The sequence below is a fragment of the Lissotriton helveticus genome, chromosome 2_1, assembly GCF_964261635.1.
Source record: "Lissotriton helveticus chromosome 2_1, aLisHel1.1, whole genome shotgun sequence".
Classification (NCBI taxonomy): Eukaryota; Metazoa; Chordata; class Amphibia; order Caudata; family Salamandridae; genus Lissotriton; species Lissotriton helveticus.
The window spans coordinates 1,082,018-1,109,845 of record NC_136059.1 but is presented as its reverse complement, the minus strand read 5'-3'; the positions used below and the strand labels follow the sequence as shown (position 1 = coordinate 1,109,845).

Below are 27,828 nucleotides of genomic sequence, written 5' to 3'. Positions count from 1 at the left end.
CAGTAACACAACCTTTAAGGTGACAAACTTCAAATCCACGTCCGACAAGGGCTCAAAAGGAGGATCAAGCAAAACCCGAAGGACCAAAGGCAAATCCCACAAAGGAAAAGAAGGCCTGGACACAGGATGAGAAAGGGAAAAACCACGCAGAAGACAAGAAACCAAGTCCTCATCATCCGACAGGGTACCCCAAGGGGGGACGGAACGCCCTCACAGCCGCCCACTGCGCACGCAAAGTGGACACAGCTCAACCCTTCTCGAAACCATCCCACAAAAACTGAAGCACAGCCTGTAAGGGACACAACAAAGGGAAAAGGCCCAGCCCCGCACACCAACGAGAGAAATTACCCCAATGACGATCATAAGACCGGAGGGTAGAAGGCCTACGGGAACCCTGAAGAGCCACAGCTAAATGCTCAGGGAAGCCACGGCGCCGCCACCCCTGCCTCTCAACCTCCACACCGACAGCCGCAACCGGAGAAGAGACAGGGACGGGGACGAACGCAGGGGAGATGGGGACAGACTGCAGACGAACTGAGATGTGTTGAGACCGCCAACAGACGGTTGAGAACTGAGACCGCCAACAGACGAACCGTCGGAAACCAAGACCTCCGAGGCCAAAAAGGCAGAACCACAATCACATCCAGAGACTCTAGACACAGGCGGGACAGAAACCGAGGGATCAGAGCCAAGGGAGGAAAGGCATAAAGCCGGCGAGGCGGCCAAGGAACCGACAGGGCATCCACGCCCCATCAACCCTCCTGCTGGAACCGGGAGCAGAAGCGAGGCAGCTGCGCATTCTGCCGGGAGGCAAAGAGGTCCAGAAAGGGACGCCCAAACCTCACGCACACAAGCTGAAACGCAACCCGGGTGAGAGACAACTCCAACAGACCCGGAAAGCAACAACTCAGGGCATCCGCCACAAAGTTGTCCACACCCCGAATGTGAACCCCCGTCAGAGACAGAAGATGACCCTCCGCCCAACAGAACAGGGGAACCACCACAGCATTCAGAGAGGCCGAACGGACCGCCCCTTGATGGTTCAGATACGCGCAGCCACAATATTGTCGGAACGGACCAGAACGTTCCGACCCAGGAGCAGGGAACGAAACCCCATCACAGCCCGACAAACCGCCGTCAGCTCCCTCCAGTTGGAGGAACGGCGATACTCCAGGACGAACCAACGACCCTGAAGGGAGCGAGACCCCAAGGTCGCCCCCCACCCCAGGGAGCTGGCATCCGTAGTCAAGACCAGAGAAGGGGAAGGCAGCAGAGGGAGACCCCGAGACAGATGCAACCGAGTCGACCACCAAAGAAGAGTCGGGAGGACCACAGGAGAAACTGGTAGAAGGAACTCCAAATTCCCAGACAACGGATTCCAGTGGGACAGAAGATAACCCCACAGGGGGCGCAGGTGGAACCGAGCCCAAGCCACCGTAAAGACCGTCGCCGCCATCAGACCCATAAGACGCAACCAGAGGCGCACAGGGAAACAACCCCCAGCCCGAAACAGCCGAGCCAGGGACACAAGGGTCAGGATACGAGGGACAGGCAGGAACACAGGATTGAGGTCCGTACGAAACCAGGCCCCAATGAACACCAAGTCCTGAGACGGGGTCAACTGACATTTCGGGAAATTGATCAGAAACCCATGCTGACACAACGCAGAGCAAACCACCTCCCTGGCCTCCAACAACAGGTCCCGGGATGGAGCATGGATCAACCAATCGTCCAGGTAGGGATACACCATCACCCTCTGGAGATGAAGCCAAGCGACCAAAGGAGCCACCACCTTCGTAAAGACCCTCGGGGCAGACCTCAGACTGAAGGGCAACACACGGAAATGGAAGTGAAGCCCCTGAACACAAAACCGCAGGAAGCGACGGGACCGAGGATGCACCGGGACGTGGTAGTAGGCATCCTGCAAATCCAGGGTACACATGAAGTGACCCGGAAGCACCAAAGGAATCACCCGCTGCAGAGTTTTCATGCGAAAGGGAATTTTTAGCACCCACTGGTTCATAACTCTCAAATCCAGAACCAGGCGGTAACCCCCCGTAACCTTGGGCACAAGAAAAATCAGGGAATAAAAGCCCGACCCCACCTCCTCCTCCGGAGGGACCTCCTGAATGGCCCCCTTCAGAAGAAGAGCCTCCACCCCTTGAGAGATGACTTCTTTTGGCCCGGCAAGCAGACAAAGGAGTCGGGCGGACACCGGAGTCTGGAGGGGGAACAGAGAACTCCACCACATAACCCACGCGCAGGACGTCTAACACCCAGGCGTCGGAACAGGACTGAACCCAGGCATCCAGGAAGAAGCGCAGCCGCCCTCCTACCAACAACCCAGGAACCACAGCCAAAGAGTCAGGAACGAGGCTTAGCAGGAGATGGGGACCTAGCCTTACGATCCCGACCCCGACCAGAAGCAAACCTTCCCTGGCCCTTCCGAAACTGCCTACGAGAGGAAGGGCGGAAGAAAGGCTTAGGCTTAAAGGGAGCAGGAGCAGCAGGAGAAGCCTTAAAAGAAGAAGAATGTTTCTTTTCCTTAAACAGTTTGTGCAACTAGTCCTCCAAATCCCCCCAAACAGCATAGAACCCTGGAAGGGCAAACGCAAAGCACAAGCCTTCTGCGCAGAGTCCGTCTTCCAGTCTTTCAGCACAAGACTGCGACGAGCCGCCACACAAGCACCGCCAGAGAGGGCAGCCGCCCGCACAACGTCAAAAGAGACGTCCATAAGGAGCTCCACCTGACGCTCAATCAGCCCAAGAAGAGCAGAACAGTCCGTGGCATCATCCATCGACTGATAGAGTGACTTAATGTCAGAAAGGAGCGACTGCGAGACATAAGTACCATATACACCAGCCCTGAAGGCTAGATGGGAGCCAGAATACACCTTCCTGAGAGCCCCGTCGGCCTTCTTGTCAACTGGATCTTTCAGCACAGCGTCCTCCGACAAGGAAGTGCGACCCACCAAACTGGCCACAAAGGAGTCAATGGGGATCGAATCAGGGAGCTCCGCAGCCATATCCTGCAGGGGATAAAGGCGGGTCATAAACCGTGGAACCAGAATACGATCCGGATCAGCCCACTCACGCTTCAGAACATCCTTAATAAAAGGATGCACCGGGACATCCACTGTGGAAGAACTCTGAAACTGTTGCAGCAAAGAACCACCAGACGTACTGGGATTCGCCACAGCCGTGAAACCCATGTTCTCCATGACATGCTGCAAAATCTCAGGCAGAGCGTCCTTGTCAATATACTTCTCCTTGAGGTCCGAGTCCCCGGCCACTGCAGACTCATCACCAGAGGAATCAGAAGACATAGGAGCAGAAACAGCCCCCTTGCTGCGAGCCCTGCCAACACCCATCTCAGTGATGGTCTCCCGAATCAAGCGCTTCAAGCGCACATCGTCACCCCCACCACGGTGCCGGGACCTGGCAGGAGAAGGAGAACGAGATGAACTGGACGAAGAGGAAGAAGACCTCTCCCTATGGCGCCGTTTCTTCGAACATTTGCCCATCTCCACAAAGGCAAAATACACCCACAGCACGAACGAAGAACCAAACAGCAGCAAGAAACATCAAAAAACCGCTATGCGGTACTTACCACTGCCCCGAGTTTTAAACCACGAAAAAAAACGCCGGGACAGCAGCGCCTGACCGCCTCCAGGACGGAAGTCAGGCAGCGGAAACCGGAAGGCATCATCAGCCAGCAGCCAATCCGGAACGCACAGGAGGCCACGCCCCCCAGTAAGCCCGGCAGACCAGGAGGGGCGGCCATCCGGCTAGCGCCAAGCCCACGCGGTGCAGACACCCACGCGGGGCCAAAGTGCAAGAGAATAGCCCCCGCCACTCCCCCCAAGCCCGGCAGGGGGGGAGAGGCCAAAGATCCACGAAGAATCCAAAAAGATAAGTCCAGCGCGGGAGCGTCGTCTAGCTCCTCGCGCTCCAATCCTTCCTGTCAGAATGACAGAAAAAAAGAACAGAGGGAATGCTGGGACTTGTACCCTTTTGTACTCCCGGCGGGAGGGGGTGTGGGGGTAGGTCCAGCATTCCTTCTTTCTTTTTTTTCTGTCAGGAGATATGTAAATCTCATTTGTACTGAAGGTGTCGAGGACGGAGGGACCTGGGGGTAATGACAACAAGAAAAGTAAACACACGTCTCGTGGAACATAAAAACACAATCCAATGTAGACGCAGTGCCACCAAGATGGCGGAACACTTCATAACAACCAATCACCCCCCTAATGATATCAGATGGATAGTTTTAGAACAGGTATCCATAGAGACAAGAAATTCAGAAAAAAATCCTTTTTGAAAGGGAACAAAGATGGATTTATAAACTATCTAGTCATACCAGAGGATTAAATGATGATGTTCCATTGGGTAATATTCTCTTATTTTTACAAATATGTCGAGAATGAGGAATAGTGATAGTTCTGAATCAAGACACCCCAAATATTGGCATCCCACTATTTAAACTGCTGGAAATACTAGCCATGATAACAACTACAGTCGAATACTCTTGTTATCACCCCCACTGGATGCAACAGGCTTAGATGCAATGATCTAACCATCTTGATACATGCAACTATCTGATTGCTCGTATTGAAAATGGAGTGGTGTCATTATACAAATAGAGTTTGATCATGGATAGTTTTGACTCCCCGTTTTGGTTACAAACAAGTTCTTTTAAATTCAATCTCGAGTTTGGACTCATGGTTCCATAATCCTTTGCTCCTGATACATTAAAAGGGAGGAGCCACGTTCATGCACACTCGATAAAATGTTTGGCACTTTGACAAAAACCATCATGCCCGCACACAACCACTGGCAACGGTCCGTTTATTGTTCCGACCACATACCGGTGGAGGTATTTTGAGGATCACACAAACACCAGAGTTCTTCAATGCAACGGAAAGAGTATTTCTTTCATTACCTTTCCGGTCCCTATCATGTGACCAAAGATCACATGAAAAGGATCAAATGACAAGGATACACGGGGCACTTAAAAGGAGAGAACAAACAGACCTTTCCCACTATGCAGTGACACAGGGAGACGCTACAAGCGTGAGCGGATTAGCTGAATTGCTCTGCTAACGCAGAAAATAATTTTTTATAACAAAATGACTTAAAATTTATGTTTTCCTCATAGAGTGTGACTGCAGAGTCTGTCCTCCCCTGGTGCCCCTATGATGTCTGTTCAGAAAATGAGTCATGTATGCAATAGGTCTAGTCCCTTTTTTCCTTCTAAATGTATTTCTCTTAGTGCCACTTTTAATTTTAATTATTTAATAATGTCCCCATTGGGGGTGCTCCAAAAAGTATGACGGCCGACTGATGCCTAATCCGTCCCCCACTATTTCTCTTTTGAGTTACAACCATACAGGGAAAAGTAGCTATAAATACGGTCTGTTTTTTACTATTTATTTGCACCAAAAATTAACAATAAAAAAAGCAGGGTAAAAACGAGGTGCTGAGGAAAGCCTACTGACCCTTCACGAGCTATATAAAGGCTGAAACATGTCAACCTATCGGATGCCTGGGAACATTAATTCCTAAAAGTATCACACTGATCTATTTTAACCTAGCACTAGGTCCCAGAATAATACATTTGTTACAAAGGATTTAAAGGCTATTTTAACACTCTCTCAACACTGCACCCACTCTAAGAGCTCCACTTACAAGCGGGTCGAGCCCACCCACTCCCGTTCAGTGTGTGGATGAGGGTCCAATGATGAAGCATGCCCCAGGTGGTAACTTTCACACCCATTTCCAGTTCCAACACTTGGAAAGAGGTAACTCCTTTAGGAGTCTTTTCACTACCAGGACATGTATACACTCTATTTCTACATATCCTGCCTTTAAATATACTGCCTCATCGGGCGATAAGGCTTATGTTAGAGACTACTTTTGCATTTTTACAAAAAAGGTTTAGGACTGAATAAAAGTTTATTTTGACAGGTTGAATTGGCAATTTAAAAACTGCAGAGTCAGGCTGCTGTGGCAGGTCTGGAGGCATTCTTTAGAGTGCTACTGTACTGAGTGCCCCAATGAGTGCTGCAGCCCTCAAGTAACATTTTATTTACAGGCCCTAAGTACATGTAGTGCCATTTATAGCATATAAAATGTATAAGTGAATTAAATAATCCAACCATGTGCAGCAGCACCCGCCGCAATGCCAAAAGGGCATGTTGTACTTTCGGTATTCACAAAAGGCATTTAGGAGTAGTAAAGTTAGGATTTTATCTTAAGACCAAAACATAAGACAAACTTAAGACAAAATCCTAACTTTACTACTCCTAAATGACTTTTGTGAATACCGAAAGTCGTAAAGTTAGGATTTTGTCTCAGATTACTTTTGTGAATTGGGCCCATGGTTCACACCTGTATACCTTTTCTGAACAATAGAACCAATTCTCAATAGAATTGCTGCATCTTCCAGTCTCTTCAGTCTTGGTGGCAGGTGAAAGCTAAGTCTGCCTCTTGGAAGAATCCAATAATGGAACGTCAAATGGTTTAGTATGGCCTCTGTCTCGATTCTCTTGCACAAAATTTTCTCTCGAGCTCATCGCGCTCTGTTCTGAGCTTATATCACAAATCCATTGTTGAAGGTTTCAGATTAAGCAAGTAGCAGAAAAGGCCTCGATACTCTTTCACTTAATTACATTCTGTAAAATTGTGCTTTATTATTTACACAATAAATAAGAGGTGGAATTATCAGCTTTTATGATTTGATTTGATTAGTGCATTATAAAGCGCACAATAGCCCATGGGCGTCTAGGCCATGAAATCGTATTATTTGTTTTAAAAATTTCTCAAAACAGGTAATTCAGTGACAGAGGACAATATTACGTTGTAATGAATAATGTCATGAATAAACATGGATCGTATATTTGATATTTATATATAAATGACTAATATGTAATTCAAGAAGCGCGATACCTAGAAGGGAAAACCAGGATAATGATGGCAAACTACTCCACTATCATTTGCTATTCCAGGTAGCCCATTATGGCGGCTGTTAGAAATGGGGGTCTCTAGTTGGCAGAGGTAGGTACCTTGTCTATGTAGGGACCCTTCCTTCTAGGAGGATAGGGGAGTTACACTCCGAAAATAACCCCTGCTCACCCCCTTGGTAGCTTAGCACGAGCAGTCATGCTTATCTTAGAGATAGTGTGTAAAGCATTTGCACATCAACAACAGTAATACATTGTAAGCACTACAAAAGGACAGTTTAGAAAAATATCCAATATTTTTATATACTTAAGAAAAGACCAAAAACAATAAAAATCCACAATATAGTACTTAGAAATCTTCAGTTATCAAAATAGACTTGAAATAAAGTTCCTTGAAGTCGATAGCTCCAAATGGGGCTATTATGGAGTCATGAACAAGAAATCCAAACAGTTCTGGCTGACCACAGTGTCGTGGCCAGCTAAGGTGTCGGGTAGACACGCAAAAGAGTACCTTTAGAAATGCAGGGCGTCTGCAATCTCTCGTTGAGCTCCGAAAGCATGGCGTCCGCAGGCGTTGGTTCCGGTAGTCGGTGCAGGAGTCGTCAGGCCCTTGAAGTCACACGCGTTGCCGATTGAACTCCTCACAGTTGAAGTCGGGTGCGCCGGCGTAGGCAGGCATCGGGGCTGTGGTGCAAAGTGCAGCACTGCGGCGCCCTCAGGTCGCGTGCAGGCAGCGCCTCGGTGACGGTCATCCAGCTCCGTCGGTGAGACCAGGGCTGCGGTGCGAAGTGATATGGTGTTCGTCGCGGTGCTGGCAGGTCATGGTGCAAACAGTGGCGTTGTCGTTGCTGGAGCGCTGTCATCGGTTGACATGGAGTCGGCAGCGGCGTCATAGATGGTGTTCAGTTGCTTTTTCTTCTGTTGCAGCACAAAACACATCTAGCTAGATTCATCTACCAAAATTGCAATCGCAATAGTTGCGAAACAGCTATTGCGATCGCAATATATGTAACCGCAATTCATGAAAGAAAAACCAACCAAATTGCAAATCGTAATTAAATTCGCAGAATCAAAGTGGAACCCCATTTGCGATTCTGTAATAGTGATGTTCCACTGATTCTGCGAATTAATTAGCGAACTCACAAATTATTCGCAAATCCAATTCATCAAAAATCGCAATTTGCGAGAAAAAAAACAAAATCGCTATTAGCGACACGCAAATTAAGGAGAAGTCAAACCAGGTGGCAACCATGAAGTTCAATGTTAAAAATAAAAAAAAATCATATTGGGCGGGGCTAAACAAACACACTTAAGGAGACACAGTAGGAGCATGAGCACACTCACAATGCCAGGACTATACATCGTGGCAACGCAGGATCCAGGAGCGCATCTTCTGGCTGCGGATAACACTCCTGGGCCAGATTGATGAGGAGATCTACTCCAAATACAGGCTGAATGGGGCTATGATTAAGGAGCTCATCGATGATCTTGACCCCCTGATGCAGCACCCAACATGGAGGACCAATGCCGTGCCCACCCATGTCCAGGTCCTGTGCTGCCTGCACCTCCTGGCCTCTGGAAGCTTCCAGGGGATAGTTGCATATGCAGAGGGGATCTCCCAGAGCACACTGTCACACTGGACGCCATGCTGACCCGGATACACCATTACATAACCTTCAGTAACAACCAACAGGACTTAAGTCAAGCAAAGCTTCTATTCTACAACACTGCGCAATTCCCCCATGTAATTGGATGCGTTGACTTTACCCACATCCACATTTGCCCACCCGCTGAGACAGAGTACATGTACCGGAACCGCAAGTCCTACCACTCACGGAACATCCAGATGGTCTGCAATGCAAAGACAATCATCACTGACATAGTGGCCCAATACCCGGGGAGCACGCATGATTCCTTCATCTTCCGGCACAGTGGCATACACACCCGCTTGGCCAGGGGTGACTATGGCGAAGGACACCTCCTAGGTAAGTACACATGCCCACATACAGTACGTTGAGACCATGTAGCTGCGCATGAAATGGCACTGACCCTCTACTCCTTTCATTCAGGTGACAGCGCCTACGGCCTCCGTGAGTACCTCCTCACCCCATACCTCAACCCTGCCACACCACAGCAACGGCGTTACAATGCTGCGCACATTCGCACCAGAAATTGCATTGAACGGACATTTGGGCTGTTAAAGAGCCGATTTCGCATCCTACATAAGACTGGTGGGGCCCTCAAATACCAGCCTGAGGTCTGCTGCCGCATCGTGGCCGTGTGTGCCATACTCCACAATATTGCTCCCAAGCGGAGGATACCTGTTGAGAGCTCTGGCAGTGAGTCTGAGGGGGACAACCGCCCACTTGCACATGTGCATCATGCACGCGGGGAGAATCCTGCAGAAGGAGACAGGCGCCGCAACTACATCACAATTAACTATTTCTAGTGCACCCATACCCCTCAGACAACACTGCACTCATGCATGCCAAATGAAATAATGACATGAGTGGCATTTACGTTTGGAATAAATTCTTATTGTTTTTTGCACAATAATATTCCTTAGGATTATTTTTTAACAATACATATCAACTGTATTTCCACATACAGCCCCATTACAGCGGAGCAGGCGTGCTTGTCTCATCAGCATGGCACTGCTGCTACAGTACATAGAGTCACTGGCGCCTTCGACCAGACGCACCCAGTCACCTCTCCACGTCCTCCACACCACTATTGGCCCGTGATGCTACAGTGGGCCTGGTGCTGCGGCGGCGTTTGGTTACCACCGGCAAGGACAGGCTGCTGTGATTTGAGGTGCCCTCACTGGCATCACCCCCCCCCCCCCTTGCTTGGCCATGGCCAGACGCCTGCAGACTTTGAACAGCTGTTGTGACCTGTTCCAAGGCAGCATTGTACCATCTGACTTTGCATCGCAAGGGAGCGGCGCGAAAGTTGGGGGGTCGCATTCCCAATCAGATGGTTGGATCTTGTGTATGCTGACAGGCGGGTCAGCAGCTGGCGGTGGCGGCGGCGGCTGATGTCCTGCTGGGACACCAGGACCTGGCTGTTTTCCCTGACAGCAGCGGTCATCTCGAGCATGCTTTCCGTGAGCTGGCTCACGTTTCGCGGTCTCTCCCTAAGCTGCAGGTGGATGGCTGCCAGGTGTCGTGCCTGCTTCTGGTGGACAGCAAGCATCCGGCGTTCTATGCCCAGCCCAGGATCTCGGACATGTTCCCCCCTGCCAGCGCGTGTTGACACGTTGCGCAGCTGCCTCATCAGTCTGCTGGACTGAGATCGCACAGTGGCTGTGCGCCGTGTCTGCCTCCTGGGTGGTGGTGTGGCCTGTACCTCTGCCATGGGTGTCATATGTGGTGGTTGCTGTGCTCCTGTGGCTGCAGGGGTGGCCCTGTCAACATGGGGAGGTGGTGGTACTGCTGCTGGTGCTTGTGATGGTCCTGGTCGTGGGGCAGGATGGCCCTCTTCCTCGGTGTCCTCAGGGTTCTCCTCAATGTGGAGTGCCTCGCTGTCATTGCTGGGTTGTTCTGACGCACCTGTGATTTAAATGGGTGCCTGATTAATGATATGTATCTTGCACATGGGATGTTGCAACATGCATGCAGGCTTGCATTCCCTGACTGGCTTTAGGGATATGTTTCACTTGACAGGTCTGGCTGTGTGTGGCTATCCGGGAAATATTGCCACACTACATGTCCCACAATGCAATAGGGCATTGCAGGTGTGCATGGCCTGCATTACTGGGGTTATCAAATGGCTAGTTCTGGAGTCATGGGCATTGTTAGGGGACGGGGTCGCAGTTGCATGGCACTTACCTTGGGATTGTTGGGTGAGTCGGGAGGTGTCCAGCCGGGTGACCCCACGCAGGCTGCAGGATTCAGTGTGTCCTCCACCAGGTCTTCGAGTGGAGTGTTGGGTGCAACTGTGGGCTCTCCTCCTTCGGTGGCATGTTGCTCCCCCAGCCTCTCAGCAATGCGTTCTTTGGCACGACCTCTGAGGTCGTACCACCTCTTTTTTAGATCTTCAATGGAGCGCTGTGTCACTCCGACAGAGTTGACCTTTGACCTGATGCGCAGCCAAATGTGCCTCTTGTCGGCCTCAGGCACCCTCCGGGACTCCTTGCCAAACAGCCTGTCATGGTCCTTTGATACTCCCTCGATGAGGTACTCCAATTCCTCTTCCGAAAATTTTATTTTTCTCTTTCTGCCTGGTGCACTGCTTCCTGCTGCTTCCTGGGACATTTTATTTTGTTGTTTGTGTCCTGTTGTGGTGCTGCAGGATGTGTCTTATGGAGTTCTGGGCTGTGCTTCTTCCACTCTCAGGCTCTGTGTTCTGAATGAGGGAGGGAACTGCCTACTTCCTGGTTGTGATGTCATGATTGTGCTCGAAATGCGACTTCCCGTTATTGTGATCTCGCAATTAGCGAGATCGCAATTTGCGATTTCGGTAATTGGGAATTCGCAATTTTTACATGGAAAACGGGCGATTCTGCGATTTTTGTGCAATTTTGCAGAAGTCCCAATTGGCAATTGCGGCCGATTGCGATTCGCTTTTTTTAAGTCGCTTTTATTGATGCATCCCATTCGGCGAATTCTAAATTGCGATTCGGTATTTTTCGCAGAATATGGGCTTGGTGCATCTGGGGGTATGTCCTCAGTGCTGAAGGCAGAAGAACTTGAAGTCTTTGCTCTTCCTGAGACTTCTTGAACAGGGTGCAAGCTCTCCCTCAAGTCCTTAGAGAAACTCACAAAAAGAGATTGCGGAAAGTTCAGTCCAGTCCTTTCACTGCCCAAGACAGAAGCATCCACTGCAGGCCAACACAGCAAAGCACACAGCAAAGTGGTAGTTCCTCCTCACAGTTTCTCCAGCTCTTCTTCTTGGGAGTCTTGGAAGTTCTGAAGTTCTGGGGTCTGGGCCCCAATATTTATACCACAACATCATTTGTTCTCTGGAGGCAGAGAGTATCTGTGCCCAGCCCAAACCAGTTCTGTCCTCACTGGTGCAGCTTCCTGGCAGGCGGTGGAGACGGCATTGTGCAAGGCAGATCAGGCCCATTCAGGTGCAAGGAAATCTCCCCTTAACCTAAATGCAGCCCAGTTCTATTCAGCCCAGCCCTGACCCATCAGACTCTATGAAGGCACTGCACCTCCCCAGCCCCTGTCATCGCAAAGCCAGTCAATCCACAACCCCAGCAGAGGCACACAGGATGGCTAAGCCAGAAAATACCTACTTTCTAAAAGTGGTATTCTCATGCACAGAATGTAAAAATCATCTTCATCAAAAGAAGCATTTTAACATTCTGAGTTCAGGCATACTAAACGTTATTTGTCTACCTTGTTCCCAGGGGTATTTATGTTTATAAGATGTTATAAACAAACTCCCCATTCAGTCCTATGGGAACAGGTAGCCTTGCAATAGTGAAAAATGAAATTGGCAGTAATTCACTGCCAGGATATGCCACACACACCAGGGCATGTCTTACCTTTCACATACACTGTACCATACTCACAGGGGAACCTTGGGTCTACCTTAGGGGTGACTGATATGTAAGAAAAGGGGAGGTTAGGGCATGGCAAGTGGGTGCACTTGCAAAGTAGACATGGCAGTTACAAACTGCGCACAGACTCTGCGTTGGCAGGTCTGAGATACCTTTTCAGTGCTACTTCTGTGGGTGGCACAACCAGTGCTGCACTAGTAGCATTTGACTTACAGGCCCTGTCACTCTCAGTGCACTTTACTAGGGACTAAGCAGTAAATGATATATGCCAATCAGGGAAACACCACTCCATAATACCAATTTCACAGAGAGCATATGCACTTTAGCACTGAATAGCAGTGGTAAAGTTCCAAAAATCATAAAACCAACAACAGCAGGTTAGGATAAAATAGGAGGGAGAAGCAAAATGTCTGCGGATAACCCTGCAAAAAGGATTATTTCAAACAGCGACTAGCCCATTACCAGCTGCAGTTGTTTTGCATTTGGAACTCTGGCTGTGGAACCCATTGGAACAACTGGTTCCCACTGTGTCAGGTGTGATATCCACTTGACCACAGGATTCCAAACACTCCTTGTTGTAGGCTGATGATCTAATTCATTTTTGCATGGTGGGGTTTTGGGTTTCGAGGCTATAGCCCTCCCACAGAAACACCTGAGAGGCATGGACAAAGATATACAGACATATAGGGGCAGATTTATGAGAAAGTGCCGCAGCTTGGCACCGCAAGCCCTTTGGCTGCACCACGCTGCTCCACTTTCAGAGCACAGGAATGCAACATATTTACAAGGATATGTTGCATACCTGTGCTCTCCCCTGCGCTTGCTCACAAACAGCTGCCATGCGCCGGTGCGGGCACCCTTGCACCATTGTGCAAGGATGCCTGCGTCATGGGGAGATTGTTTTTGTGCAGGAAGGGATACCTTCCGGCACAAAAACAATCACTACAGGCCTTTTTCTCTTTCAATGCGTGCTGTAGAATGCAGCACGCATTGAAAGAGGAAATAAACGAGGAGAAATGAAAACATTTCTCCTCGGTGTGCCTCGCTACGCCACCCCTAGAGTGCCGTAGCATACTGACGCATTTCCATGTTTATGAATCCTCGTAAATCTGGAAATGTGTCTGGTTCCATCGGTATTGTGTGGGAAGAGCAACACCCATGGAACGTCCCTTTCACGCAAAGTGCTGAGTGTAAAGGTGCCATATTTACAAGGACAGGAAAAGCCACGCAGGGTGGCCCGTCCTGTCCTTGTAAATATGGGGCAAAGAAATGCGCTGCCAGTGCGTCACAAAAAGTGACATACTGGCAGCGTAAGGGGCTTGTAAATTTGCCCCATAGTACATTGGATGCAACTGCAACAATCTGTCGGGCACTAATCTCATGGAGAACCACAGGCCATTCTACAAGAATGGAGACTAGGTGATTCTAAGGGTTGCCGAAGCCTGGTGTTTTTTGGCAAACAGGATAATATTGCCATTGGATTTTAGTGTTTGTGAGGCTGGAGTTCTATAACACGTACACTCTGAAAAACTGTATAGTGTGTCATCTTGTTCTACCTGGTGCTGCTGTAACCTTACTCCTATGACTTTGTGACATACAGTATCTGAGTTCCAAGAGCTCATCCCCCCCTAGGTTAATCCTTTGCTATCCTTGATCACTTCTCACCTTTGATGAGTCAAGGCTTAAGGAATATATGGTGTCCAAAGAGCAGTGAGGTAGGAACTGTACCCTGGTGCTCAAGATGTAGACAGGTACAACTGAATTGACAGAGGACTTTCAGAAACGTCCCAACATTTTCTTGAAAAATTAGTGGCCAGTGGAAAACATATCTTTTGCAGATACTTCTGCTAATGCTGTTATCCTGGATTCCCACTAAGGGAAGAATTAACACACACTGTAATCTTTTTATTTTAGGAAAATGATGTTGAGGAGAAATTCAACCAGCTCCTAATTGATTACGGCATAACCGAAGATATAAGTGCTGCTTCCATGGATATTGGGGAAAAGATGCAAACTCTGCAACAGCGTCTCATCGCCAGGTACATCGGATCGATGGGCATATACACCTGGTGTCATGGAAGTTTGAATAACGCCTTCGAGGAGAATATGTCACTGACCGAACAGCTGAGTCTCCTTCTGGCAACAGCACAAGTGACTCTGAAAGATTGTGACCTAGATGCGACTGAACTTCAACAGTACATAGATAAGCTTGATAAGAAGTCCAGCTTTCTAATACATATTTTAAGCATGCTCTGCAAAACAAACAAGACTTTAGCTGGGAGACTGTCAAGAGCTGTCTTTTCTGAGCTCCCCAGAACCAGCCAAGACTTCCTGGAACACATATTATTCAATGGAGTCTGGACTCCAATCCAGGCAGTTATCTTCACTCTAAAAGTACAGGAGGGAGGTGTTCCACAAGAGAAGGTGGAGAAGATCCTCCAACAGGTACAGACCTACCACTTCGATATAGACACCACCATTGCATCTTTGAAGAAGGAAGATGCAGTGCAGGATCTACAGCGATCAGTGAAGCTAGAGAAGGACAAGGATTTAAAAACCATACTATCAGAAATGAGAACAAATAACTACCCAGAAGAGGTACTTTCTATCCTGGGGCAAGTGCTCAGCAAAGTTGAAGTTCGACTTCCACAATATCAAAAGACATTTGCAGATAAGACGATGATTACAACAGAATGTAAACCAATAATCAAATCAATAAACTTAGTAAATCCTGATATTGAGCAACTGGTGAAAGTTTTGGCTGGCTTGTGTGTGGCTGTTCAGGACATTACAGCTATTGAAATACAGTCAGGAGTGAAGCTTAAGGGCTATTTCCCACGCATGACTCAGCTCGCATCTCTGTTGACTCTTCTCATTTCTAAGGACCCTGCATGCAATGGTTGTCTTTTGGAGATCGCCACAGGAGAGGGCAAATCTGCCATCGTGGCCATGCTCGCCCTTGTTCATGCCATCCGTGGGAAGAAGGTTGATGTTATCACAAGTTCACCAGTGCTTGCCCGTCGAGATCAAGAGGAATGGATCAAACTCTACAATATGTTCGATGTGTCTTGTAGTGTTGTACCTCCACCAGCGTTAGATAAAGAAACTGATGTTAATGAGGCAATTAAAAAGGCGTATGCAGCTGATATTGTGTACGGCACTGTCGGGAACTTTGCTGCTGACATTCTAAAACAAGAATTTGAAAAACGCAAAACCAGAGGAGATCGGACCTTTGACATAGCCATTGTGGATGAAGTGGACTATATGACCTTAGACAGCGGCGTCCAAGTCACATACCTTTCACATGCAGCAACAGGAATGCGGCACTTAGAACAACTGTTGGCAGCCATCTGGGCCAAGATATGCACTTGCCATCGCATCCAGGAGGCTAAAACTGGTGACATTCTTTGGGCCACAGGAACACAATACTTTCACAAAGTTGCTGCAGCAGTCGTGGGGGAGAGCACATCAGAGCACTTCTCCCCCCTCGAAATTCAAAAGCTGGGACTGCAGCTGGGGTTCTTTACTGAAGAGGATGTGAAGCAGAATCAGTCCACTCAAAATAAGTCTGATCAGCCAATCACTCAAGAGCCAAAAGACTCTGCAATCAAAGAACTCATGGATAAACTTGGGCCGGCTCAGCAGCGAGATCTCTTGTCTATTTTTCAGAAGGTTCTTGAAGATGCTGTTGTTTTTGAATATTATGAGCTAAAGGATGGTAAAGCATCTGAATTTGCGATCAGTTCCGTATCAGACAACAAATCCTCATCTGATCATGACAAAATTCGCATTCTTCTCATGGAACATGGCTGTGCCTGTGTGGTGATGAGCGAGAAGGATCTGATAGATGGAGCGATCACTGAACTGGAATCAAGAATCAGGTACTCAGAAACCTATCAGCCACCAGATAATCAAGCGAATAAGGACGAGAACTTTATTCTCCTGCCAGGCTACCTGAAGGAATATACCCGGGATAGGATGAAGGTCTTTGTGGAAAATGCTATGAAGGCAGTCGTGATGGAGAAGGATCGAGAGTACATGATAGAATCAGTCAGTAACGTTAGCACCACCACGCCCATCCATGAATACCACTCCATCATCCCAGTGGACTTCAAAGCCACCGGTGTGCTTGAGAAGAACAAGCGCTGGGGTGACGGCTTACAGCAGTTCCTGGAGATGAAGCACCAACTGGCGATATCACCACTGTCCAATGTCACCAACTTCATGTCAAATTTCCATTTCCTTCAGCGATACACTAATGGCACAGGCTTGTTTGGGGTCTCTGGGACCCTAGGGGATGAGGCAGAGGTTAAGTGCCTTAAAAAACACTACAAGGTGTCTTGCTATGCTATGCCTACTCACCGCCATACTAAGAAGACTGAGCTACCAACTCTCCAGGTCGAAGGAGGCCATGAAGTCTGGATCAAAAGTATCTGTGAACATGTGAAGGAGCGCACAAGTCCAAGCCAGTGGGGCACAGGGCAAGTGGCTTTAGTCGTTTGTGAAGATGTGAAAACAGCTGATAATCTACAAAAAAAGTTAATAGAATTGAAAGCTGTTTCTGGTAAAATAACTTTGTACACCAGAAGTGATAAACATGATGTTGAAAGGGTCACCTTTGGGCCAGGAGATGTTATCATTGCTACAAACCTCGGTGGAAGAGGCACAGATGTTAAAGTCACTCAAGAGGTGAATGAACATGGAGGAGTCTGTGTGATTCTCACTCATTTCCCCACAAACATGAGGGTAGAAAAGCAGATATTTGGCAGAACCTCCCGTAAAGGAAATCCTGGAATGGTCCAAATGATATTGAACTATGATGAACTGTCACCATCGTGTCAGGGCCAACCCATCGAGGTGATGAGACGGCTCAGAGCAGATTATGAGAAGAAGCGCATTGAGGAAACAGAGAAAAATGAGCTCTTGGAAGTACAGCTGCGGGAGGAACTTTTTCAAGAGTTTTGTAAACATCTAAATGAATTTGAAGGAAAGTATGATAAACGTGAAAAAACAGACATCTATTCAGTAAAGAATGTGCGCACCTTAGAAACTCCTAAGAGTAATTCAAAGTTTGACTACAGCCCAGCTCTGAATGCGTTGAAGGAGAGCTGGGCCCTTTGGCTCACACTGCATGAGAAGGACATTGAAGACCATAAAGACAGCAATCAGCTGAAGAAAGACCTTGGCGAAATGATTCAGAAGAGAGCAGACAGCCTCCTGCGAGGGGAATCAGATAACTTCTACGACTTCATCAAACAGGCTATGGATCGCATGTACCTCCACACTCAGAACAAAGCATCGGATTACGGGGCGCTATCATTCTGGCAGAAAGCAGAGACGACTGATCAAGTGTACCGTGCCGTCTCACTCTACAATCAGGCCTACATTACAATCAATCTGGGGAAGGAGGGATATATGCAGAAGGCAATAGACCTTTTAACACAATCTAAGAAAATGATCGACGTCTATGTATCGGAGGTTACGAACACCATGGTTTCCTGCCAGATGTCCTGCATTGACAAGTTTGAACCTCACAACAAAGAGGAACCCAACTTTACAAAACAAATGCAGACCCGGATGAGCCTATTCGAGTCCTGGATTGATGATTACATCGACAAATCTATAGAAAAATTAAAAGAGCTTCAAAAGAAAAATAAGAAGGCTATATGCAAGGAACAGGCTGTCTTCTCGTTGTCAACTGATGACAGTCCTATAACCACAGAAGAGCTTATTGTGCTGTATGACTATGGCCTGTCCTTTGTGTTTGAGGTCGAGAAGAAGCCTGAATTCTGCATTAATGCTCTGATCTGTTTTTTCGTTGGAGTCGCACAGATCCTTGGTGGGGTCCTTGTGTGCGCCGTCTCGCTTGGGGCAGCGAGTCAGTTCGGGATGGCTCTGATCTCAGAGGGTGTCTCAGACATGATATCGGGGGTCCAAGGGATGATCACAGGCAGCTTCAGTTGGGCAAAGTGGGCCATAGCCAAAGCTATCAGTATTGGGATATCGCTGATAAGTGCAGGGTTTGGCTTCATTAAAAAGGCAGCTCGTGCCACGTGGAACTCAGCAAAGGGTCTGCTCAACGGAACCAAAACCTTTTCAAGTGTCGCGAGAGATATCATCAAATCAGGAAAAGTAATGCTTAGTTCTGCAAAGTCCGCAGTCACTTCTGTTGGCAAACAAGCCTTTGGCCAATCCATCCGGACCCTGGCCACAAGCTCTGCTGTTCAGAAGACCTTCCTGCAGGCTGCGAAGTACGCGGGGCAGGAGTTGTGCAAACAGACGGTCCTCGCGGGGCTGAATTACGGCCTGAATTACGGCCTAGACGCTGCAATCAACGCGATCTACAAGTCTCGCCTTCAATTCGTAAGCGCAGAATCAGTGAAGAAGAGTGCAGTTTTGAAGGAGTGCATTCTTAAGTTTGTCATCGTGAGGACAGTGCCAAAGACTCTTATGAATGCAGAGACGCCAGAGAACTTTAAGATCCCAAATCCCTCCAAAGAGTGGCTGGAGAAAATACTCACAAGCATTTGTCAGGGTGCAGACGGCGAGGTCTGGAAGGACAAGCAGGTGCTGAAAACCTGCTTCAGTTCCTTCGGAGATTTAGTCTTATCTGTTCTGAATAAAGAAATGAAATGTTCTGCACCCAGAAAGGCGGCAGCCGGGTTTTTGGTTGATGCAGCAAGTGCTGCTGCAAAAGCCGCAGTGGACGTCGACACTCTCCTCCGAGCCACGAAGCTGACTGAAGACAGGATCATCCCGTTTATAATTCGGGAATGTGGCGAGGTCCTCAAGGTCAAAGAAGCGCCTGCAGGCAAGGAAGGGGACAAAGGTGGCGAGACCGCAAAGGCTGCTGAATGTACGGCAGACGACAAACGTCGCAATCTCCCGGATGTGAAGAAAACAACAGATGATTTGTTAGATCTGATCGCCAAGAATATAAATGAGCAATTTATGAATTATTGGTCATCTTATGTCACTGGCCTGCTGCATCGCACTGCGGGCAAACAGATTAGTAGATGCGCTGCAAAACTCGTGGACAACGTCGTGGGAATGAAGAAAACTCAGCGATTCTTCGACGAACAAAATTTCCAAAGGCGCATGAAGAAAACGCCGGTTGGAGGGGAGAAGGCCGCGGCTGCGCTCCCAGAAGCAGAGCACCAGGCGCTAGTTAAGAAAGTGCAGGCGCTGGCAGACCCGGGGCGCCCGGCCACCGAGCTGGACCTCAACGTCCTCACCAAGAGCGACCTCCTGGAGGGCAAAGGGGTCAGGCTGACCGTCCTGGATGAGAAGCAGAAGCCGATCTCCACCCAGATCTACCCGGGGAAGGATCCCGCCGCCGGGGACGTCACCCTCCAGCTGCAGAAAGTGAAGCAGGACGCAAGGTAAGGCTCAGAGTAAACAGCTTTGTAGAGTTGGTGATGTCCCCAATAAAGACACTGGAGCCAGTATTACTTGTGGTGCATTTATTTCTATTATTCCCTAAAGAGCGCCGAGCCTACTGCTTATGCTCCGGCGCTGCACTGCTCTCGCTCTCTCCTGCGCATGCGCAGGCAGCCGATCCTCGCTACCAGCACGTCACGTCGCCGACATGACGTGCAACCACTAGACCGTCTCTACATATCTCCCCTTTTTCCAACACAAACATTTTCTTAACTTACAGTCCGTCGCTCAAATCATAGTCTCTGAATCTTGTGGGCTTGACCACCGCCCTGCCGCGCCGGGTCTGTCTTACCGGGGTGGTGTGGCTCTCTCCTTCGCTGATTCTACTGCTTCCTCTTGCTTCTGCTTGTCCAGTTACCTCACTCTGGTTCTCTCCGGCCCTCGGCTCCTGCTCGGCGCATCCCGCCTTCACCTGTCGCTGTTCTTCTCCTCTCCTATCAGGTTCCGCCTCCAGATGCTCTTGTTGGCCGAGTTCAGTCTCTCCATCCTCATCATCTACTCCCTCATAGTTCCAAGATAGAATTTTATTGCATCTCGCCATGCGGTCCTGTGACCATACATTCCCATCACTTAACCTAGCCGCTCTGCCCAATATTTCCTTCACTTGCATGGGCTTGCTGTATTTGCTCTCTCCCTTCCTTTGTAGCGTGGGCAACTTCACTCTCACCCATTCACCTTCTTCCAGCTCATCGTCTTTCACGTTTCTCCTCTTGTTGTAGTGTTTTGTGTAGACTGCTTGTGCTTTCTCTATGTTGGCACGCACCACTGCGGGTGACCATTCACTCACTATTGTTTTCTCTTTCCACACCCGATTGTCTTGGGTAAATGGTTCTCGGCCACGCAATATCTGGAAGGGGCTGTATCCTGTGCTTGTGGGAGTTATCCTATACGCCCATAACATGTGCCATATGTCCTTCTCCCAATCCTTGTTGTCCGCAATGGCTGCTTGGATTGACCCCATCACTACTCTATTGAAGCGCTCCACTTGACCATTCCCCGCCGGGTGATATATGGATGTGTGCTTCGCTGTGATGCCGTTCCTTTGCATGAAATTGTTCCATTTCTCCGACCTGAACTGGGGGCCGTTATCGCTGAGGATGGACTTCGGAATGCCTTCCCTCACAAAGGTGTCTGCTAAAAATTTCACGATGTTTTCTGTGTCCATGGTTTCTTCTATTTTCACTTCTGGCCATTTCGAGTACTTGTCTACTAGGACACACACATACTTTTGTACTCCTTGTGTGTCTAGGATTGGGCCTAGGATGTCTACTGACAGCTCCTCCCATGGATTCTTTGGAGGTTCGAATGTACCTAGTGCTGGGCGTAGTGGTTTGAGTGTCTTGTCAGCACCCTGGCACCTTGGGCACTCTCTTACATGTCGCTCTGCTCTTATATCCATTCCTGGCCACCAATAATCTTGTTTGGACCTCAACTTTAGTTTTCCGATTCCCATGTGTCCCTCATGTAGCATGTCCAGCAGTCTGGGAATAATGCTTGTTGGGGGAACGACTTTTCCGCCTCTGTACATGAATATTCCTTGGTCGTCTATGGACAATTCTTCCCTGACTTCGAAGTAGGGGTTGAGTTCCCCACGAGTGTGTCTCTTGTCAGGCCAGCCTTGGGTGATGTATAGCTTCACTTCCTCTAACGTTTGGTCTTCTGCATACGCCTGTTTCCACTCCTGAAGGCCGATGACCTTCTCATGGTCCTTCATGAGTGCGACCCATTCTTCTGCTCCCACCTTGTCTTCCTCACTCGGATCCATGGCCGCCGCTCTGCTCAGGTGGTCTGCCACTCTGTTCTTGCTGCCCGGGATATGCTCCACATCATACCTGAACTCAAGTAGTTTCAGTGTCATTTTGGATATGCGGGGCGTGGCATCCCCGTGCCCGCTCGATGTTAACACCTTCAGTAATGGCTTGTGGTCCGTCCGCAATTGGAACCGTGTGCCCCACAGAAACTGTCTGAATCTCGTGGTGGCCCACACCACTGCCAGCATCTCTTTCTCTATCACGCTGTACTTCTTCTCCGTTTCGCTCAGCGTGCGTGAGGCAAAGCTTATTGTTTCTAGTCTTCCCTGTCCCCGGTCTTGCATGAGCACGGCACCCAGTCCTTTGTCGCTGGCGTCTGTGGTTAGTACGGTCTTTCCTTGGGGGTCGTACCCTTGGAGTGGTATTGCTCCCGCTACTTCCTTTTTGATGACGTCAAATTCCCGTTGTGTCTCCTCTGACCAACAGAATTCCGTGTTCTCTTTTGTCAGCTGCCTCATGTGATGAGTCTTAGAGGCAAAGTGCTGTACAAACTTGCCATAGTACTCAGCCATTCCCAGGAATGATCTGACCTCTTCCTTGTTGGTGGGTGGTGGTGCTTCACAGATCGCTCTCACGTTTTCTGCTTTAGGAGTCACTCCTTGCACTCCTATCTCATGCCCTAAGTATGTCACTGAGTTCATCCCTATCCGGCATTTGGACCATTCCGCTGTGAGTCCTTTTCTTTCTAAGGTCCTCAACACTTTCCCCAGCTTCACATCATGGACTTGCCTGTCTCTCCCCATTACCAGGATGTCATCCTGGAAGTATTGGACGTCGGTGATGTCCTTGAACAGTTGGTGCATCAGCTTCTGGAACACCGCTGCCACAGAGGCCAGTCCAAATGGCATGCGGCGGAACTGGTAGCACCCGAACGGGGTGATGAACGATGTTAGTTTCCGGCTTTCCGGATGTATAGCTATTTGATGGTACGCGGAGGTCAAGTCTATGGTGGAGTACCACTTAATCCCCCTTGTGCTAGCCAGCATCTCCTCTATCCTGGGTAAGGGGAACTTTTCCACCACAATGTTCTTATTCAGTTCCCGCATGTCGACGCACAGCCGGACCTTCCCGCTGGGTTTCTTGGCTACTACCAGGGGCGCTAGCCACTCAGCGCATGTGATGGGCTCAATGATCCCCTTCCTTTCCAGGTCTTGGAGTTCCTCCCGTACGGCTTCCTTCACTGCTAACGGGATGTTTCTTGCTTTGTGAGCTACAGGTAGGGCATCCTCTTTTAGGACAATTTTGTGGGCGAACTTTTGCAGCTTTCCAATTGTGCCCCCGAACACCTTGGGGTATTCATTCCTCCATTTGTCGAGATCGGGCCACGCTTCCTGGTCCGTTAGTAGTATCTGTTCCTTGCCTCCTGGATCCAGCTTTATTCCCAGGTCGCCCTGATCGAGCCATCCCAGGACAGATGGGCCTCTCTCCGACACATAGAGCTTACAGTAAGCAGATCGGCCTCGGAATTCAAAAGTCAACGGTCTGAATCCCGCCATTGAAATGCGATCTCCGTTGTAGGTGACGGGGCGAATGTCTAGTTTTTCTAGTTCTGGGCCTAGTCGCGGCACGAATTTCTCCTCCCACACTGCTCTCTGGACGATGGTGAAGGGCGAGCCAGTGTCTGCCACCACGCTGATTGTGATTCCTCCTATTGCCATTTCTAGGACGGGTTTCATTGTCCTTTTCCCGTCTACTCCCAGGACCTGACCGTCCGTGCTCAACACCTGATCGTCAATGTAGATCACCGTGATGACATCCTCCTCTGCGTCTTGGTCTTGGTCTTCACTGCCTTGGTCCACGTATCTCACCATGCCCTTGGAGGCCTTCTTCCGACAGACCTTTTCATAGTGGCCAATTATTCCGCAGTACATGCATTTGGCGCGAAATGCGGGACACTTCCTGTCGTGCGCCTCATGCGACCAGCTACCGCACCTGTAGCATGGCTTCTTGCTGCTCCCTGCCTGTTTCCCTTGTGGGCTTGTGTTGCTTTGCCACTTGTTGGGTCCTCTCTCCATTGGCTTCCTGTTCTGATATTCTCTGCGGGGTCTTTCGTCGTCTACCTTGTTCACCATGGCGTTGGACGCAGTTTCTTTCCTCCTTACTTCTGCGCATCGTCGTGCTAATTCAGCCCTTTTGACGATGACCAACACCTCTTTCAGCGTAGTGTCTCCACTGGCCCACAGTTTGTCCTGCACTGACGTGCACGTGGTATGCATCACCACCTGGTCTTTAATGAACTCCTCTTCCCAGTTGTCGTATTTGCACGTTGATGCTCACCGCTTTAGCGCCGCCACGTATTCCTCCACCGTTTCTCCCTGACGTTGCTTCCTCTGTTGGAAATTGAACCTGTCCACAGAGACGCACACTGCCGGTCTGAAGTGTTCGCTGAGGTCGTCAAGTGCGTGGGCGTATACGTCGTCGTCCGTAGAAGTTCTCTGTTTCGGTACTAGGCTCTTGTAAAGTCTCAGCCCTTCCGGGCCCAGGTTCAGTAACAAAATGCGTTTTTTTCTCGCGGGTTTAAACACCTCTTCGTTCTCATCTTCCAGGACTCCTATGAAATTGTCTATATATTCTTTCCAGTCCTCCCACTTCATAAGCGGTTCTCCGGGGCGGGGTAAAAATTGTACCGGCGCCATTGCGTATCCAGTCTGCGCGCTCATTTTCTCACTCTTGACCTTGGGTTGTGCACTCCCTTGGCTCCTAGGACTCCCTGGTGCGTCGTCCTGCTCTTCCTCGCTTGTTTGGGCGTGGGGACTACCTGCGTCAGCCCACTCGCTCTTCGGTGGGTTATCCAGCGCGGTTCCCCTTGTCTTCTGGGCTGCTGTGTGGGTTGGCGCGCTTTTCTGCTGGTCTCTGGGGTCTGTCCCCTCTTCGTCGTTCCTCTGTACCTCTCCTTCGGGTGCTCTTGGGCTCTGCCGCGCTCTTTAGGGTACCTGCGTTGTAAATTTGAGGTCTTCCTTGTCTCTCTGTACTTTGGGCTCTTGCTTGGTAGTGCTGGTGACACTGGTGCTCTCCGTGTCGTGTGGGGATCACTCTGGTGGTCTTTTCATGCTGGGGGGTCATCATCCCACCCTCGTCGCCATTGTAGAGTTAGTGATGTCCCCAATAAAGACACTGGAGCCAGTATTACTTGTGGTGCATTTATTTCTATTATTCCCTAAAGAGCGCCGAGCCTACTGCTTATGCTCCGGCGCTGCACTGCTCTCGCGCTCTCCTGCGCATGCGCAGGCAGCCGATCCTCGCTACCAGCACGTCACGTCGCGACGTGACGTGCAACCACTAGACTGTCTCTACAAGCTTCTTCAGCAAGTACTGTCTTTCTGTCACTGAATGCCACATCTTCAGTCTTCTAACTGCTTCTATGTATGTGAGGCCTCCATGAACAAACGTATGTATGATCTGCTCACCTGTGGCCCCATGTGCTTTGACTCTGCAGAAAGGGGGGTCCCACCAGCTCCCCCCCCCCAGCCCCAGGGCCCCAAGGATACCCCGGGTGGATCCTACCACTCACAGACCCAAGGGGCTTGCTGACTCCGGGCCAGACACGCCAGCTCTACACTTTCCAGACCTGACATACCTGGGCCCGGAGCCCTCTGGGCTGCTTTCACCGGGTGTGAGGCCACCGTCGGAGGGCAAACACATCACACAGCGTCACAGGGAGAACTCCAAGTGCTTCCCCCAACAGGCAGCGAATGCTCCATCGTCCCCACCCCACTGTCCCAAGCCAGTGGCAGAGCCCAGGGCGGAGAGCATAAGATTGACAGACCAGGCAACACTCCTCTCTCTCATCCCCATAACTCTGCACCAAACTCAAACAAACTCATAATGAGGGCACAGAGCGAGCACCTCTCGTGCCCAACATTACTAGGAGTAGAGCAGCAAAATCAAAGACCATTGATGAAGGGCAGGAGGCAGACCACAGGCCTGGACACGAGAAGCCGCAACAATGTTACACCAAGGATAACATGAACTCCTCTGATACTGGCACCATCCAACCCACATCCCAATAACATGCTTCAACACCCACCAGACCTCATACAATCGATGCTTAGCAGGAGAGACATGGAAATACAGAGACGAACAAACAACAACCAGCCTCCTTCCTCACAGGCACCTAAGCAACAAGAGACACACACAAGAACTCATAACACACCTCCAGCTTTGCAACAAACAGGGGCAACCAGACCAAAAAGAACCACCACCTCACAGCATTTGCCCAAGAACACTCCAACACCTGACAAATTAAACACTCAAATGCAGTAACAAATAAACATGAACCACTGGCATCCTCAGAATACACACTATTCATCTAGCTGAACTGCGTATGTATGTGTCTGAGTATTTGGTAGAATTATGTCTGTGACTATTTTTCTATATGTATGAATGTGTGTGCATGTGTTTACGTGTGGGTTTTTAGGTATGATTGAGCATATGTGTCTAGCTGTTTCTATGTTTGTGTGTGTATATAGATGTGTTTGGTGTGTATGTGTTTGTATATGTGTCTGGTTTTGTGCGTGTTTGTTTCTCTGTGTCCATGTGTATGTATGTGTTTGAAGCGTATGTCTCTTTTTGTCTGTGTGACTGTGTATATGTAGGTGTGTGTCTGTGTGTGTGTGTGTGCTTGTCTGATATAAAAAACTAGTGTGCAGGTCCTAAGTGTGGGTGGGAGTGTTCAGCTCTGTTTTAAAGTGGCCTCACACACCCCGAGGGGTGTCATGCTTCATCATTGGGCCTGCTCCTCGTCGGGCTGCAATGCCCGACGGGCACCTGCAAAGGGGCTCTTTAGCGGAGATCGTTTTTTGATGAACCATAAGGTGCAGGCAGGTGTGTGGACTAGGTACTATAGTGAGTGCGAGGTGATAGTTTAGAATAGGTCTATGGCAGTCCCATAGTATAAATGTTATTCCGGGGATGCACTAACCTAACTAAAAACAGGCAGCCCTATCTGGATGCAATGGTCCTAAAGGGCGTGTGTAATGTGGGAGGTCGACATGTTTCTTGCCTTAAGTAGCCCCTAACGGGTGTAGTGGCAATTCATCAGGACCAAGAGTCAATAGAGAGTTTATCTCAACTCTGACACTACCACAATGCTGGTTCTGGAAATGGTGCAGTGAAGTAGTGACCAGCTTTGCATGTGAACACTAGGTCCGATTGACCAAGTGTTATGTGATCCCTTAGTGAGTGGGTTTTGGCTAACAGGAGCTTTTTCCAGAGCACTCTGTTGCTCAAGACGGAAGGTGGCTCAGCAACTAGCCATGTTCCTACCCCTGCTCTGGTTCCCGTACTTGTCTTTATGTGTCTATGTATATGTTTGTGGTTGTGTGTGTGTGAAAGTATGTTTGTAGGCATTCAAATGTGTGTGTTTGTGTCTGTGTGTACATATGTGTTTGCCTCTGTGTAAGGATATGTATTTGTGTATGTTTCTGTATGTTTGTGTCTACTGTGTGTACGTGTGTTTGTGTGTGTTTTAATTTAAGAGCAGTCAGTAACATCATTGTCAGTCCCTAGTTTCTGAAAATCATTGCACCAAGCACCAGAACATTCCTGAAGATCTTGTGATGGGCACACAGTTATACTGTGGTACAAAATGGGCCAATCCACAATCCAAGGGGGAATAGATACTAAGGGCTTGATTACGATGTTGGTCGGAATTGTTCCTGACCGACACCGTCTCGGTTTCAGGACCGACTGACCTCCGGTCCGTGGGTCCGCCTGCCTGAATACGATGCGACCGAACACTTTTTGGTCACATACTCCCTTTTCTCTATGGGAGCCTGTGTTACGACCGTACACCTGCCTTAACACAGGCTCCCATTGAAAAATCTGGGGTGTCGAAAACCTTGCACCCTGTGGCAGGCACACTACAGTGTCTGTCACACAGTGCAGGGATTTTCAGGGAGGCACACTGGGTACCCCCTCGACTGACAACCGTAGGCAACTGGGCGAAGGGTGTCCACCAGGGGCCCCAAAAGTCGCTTTTTGATAGCCTTTCTGTGTCGGAAAGGCAGGCACGGAAAGGCTATCAGAAACCGTCAACGTAAACGGGCGGTCAGAAACGCCAACCGTAGGGGATTAAGGTGCAGATCCGACTGCCCAGAATACC

At 49.2% G+C, this 27,828-nt stretch overlaps 1 protein-coding gene across 1 annotated transcript in view; it reads left to right on the top strand.

The window, feature by feature from the left end:
* The window catches only part of LOC144819160 (uncharacterized), a 98,927-nt gene that overhangs the window by 58,059 nt on the left and 13,040 nt on the right, over positions 1-27,828 (top strand). The window contains exons 5-6 of the mRNA XM_078677132.1: positions 14,389-19,266; positions 19,321-19,856. Coding sequence (XP_078533258.1) covers positions 14,389-19,266; positions 19,321-19,856 — 5,414 coding nt within the window. The remainder of the gene's footprint in view (positions 1-14,388; positions 19,267-19,320; positions 19,857-27,828) is intronic.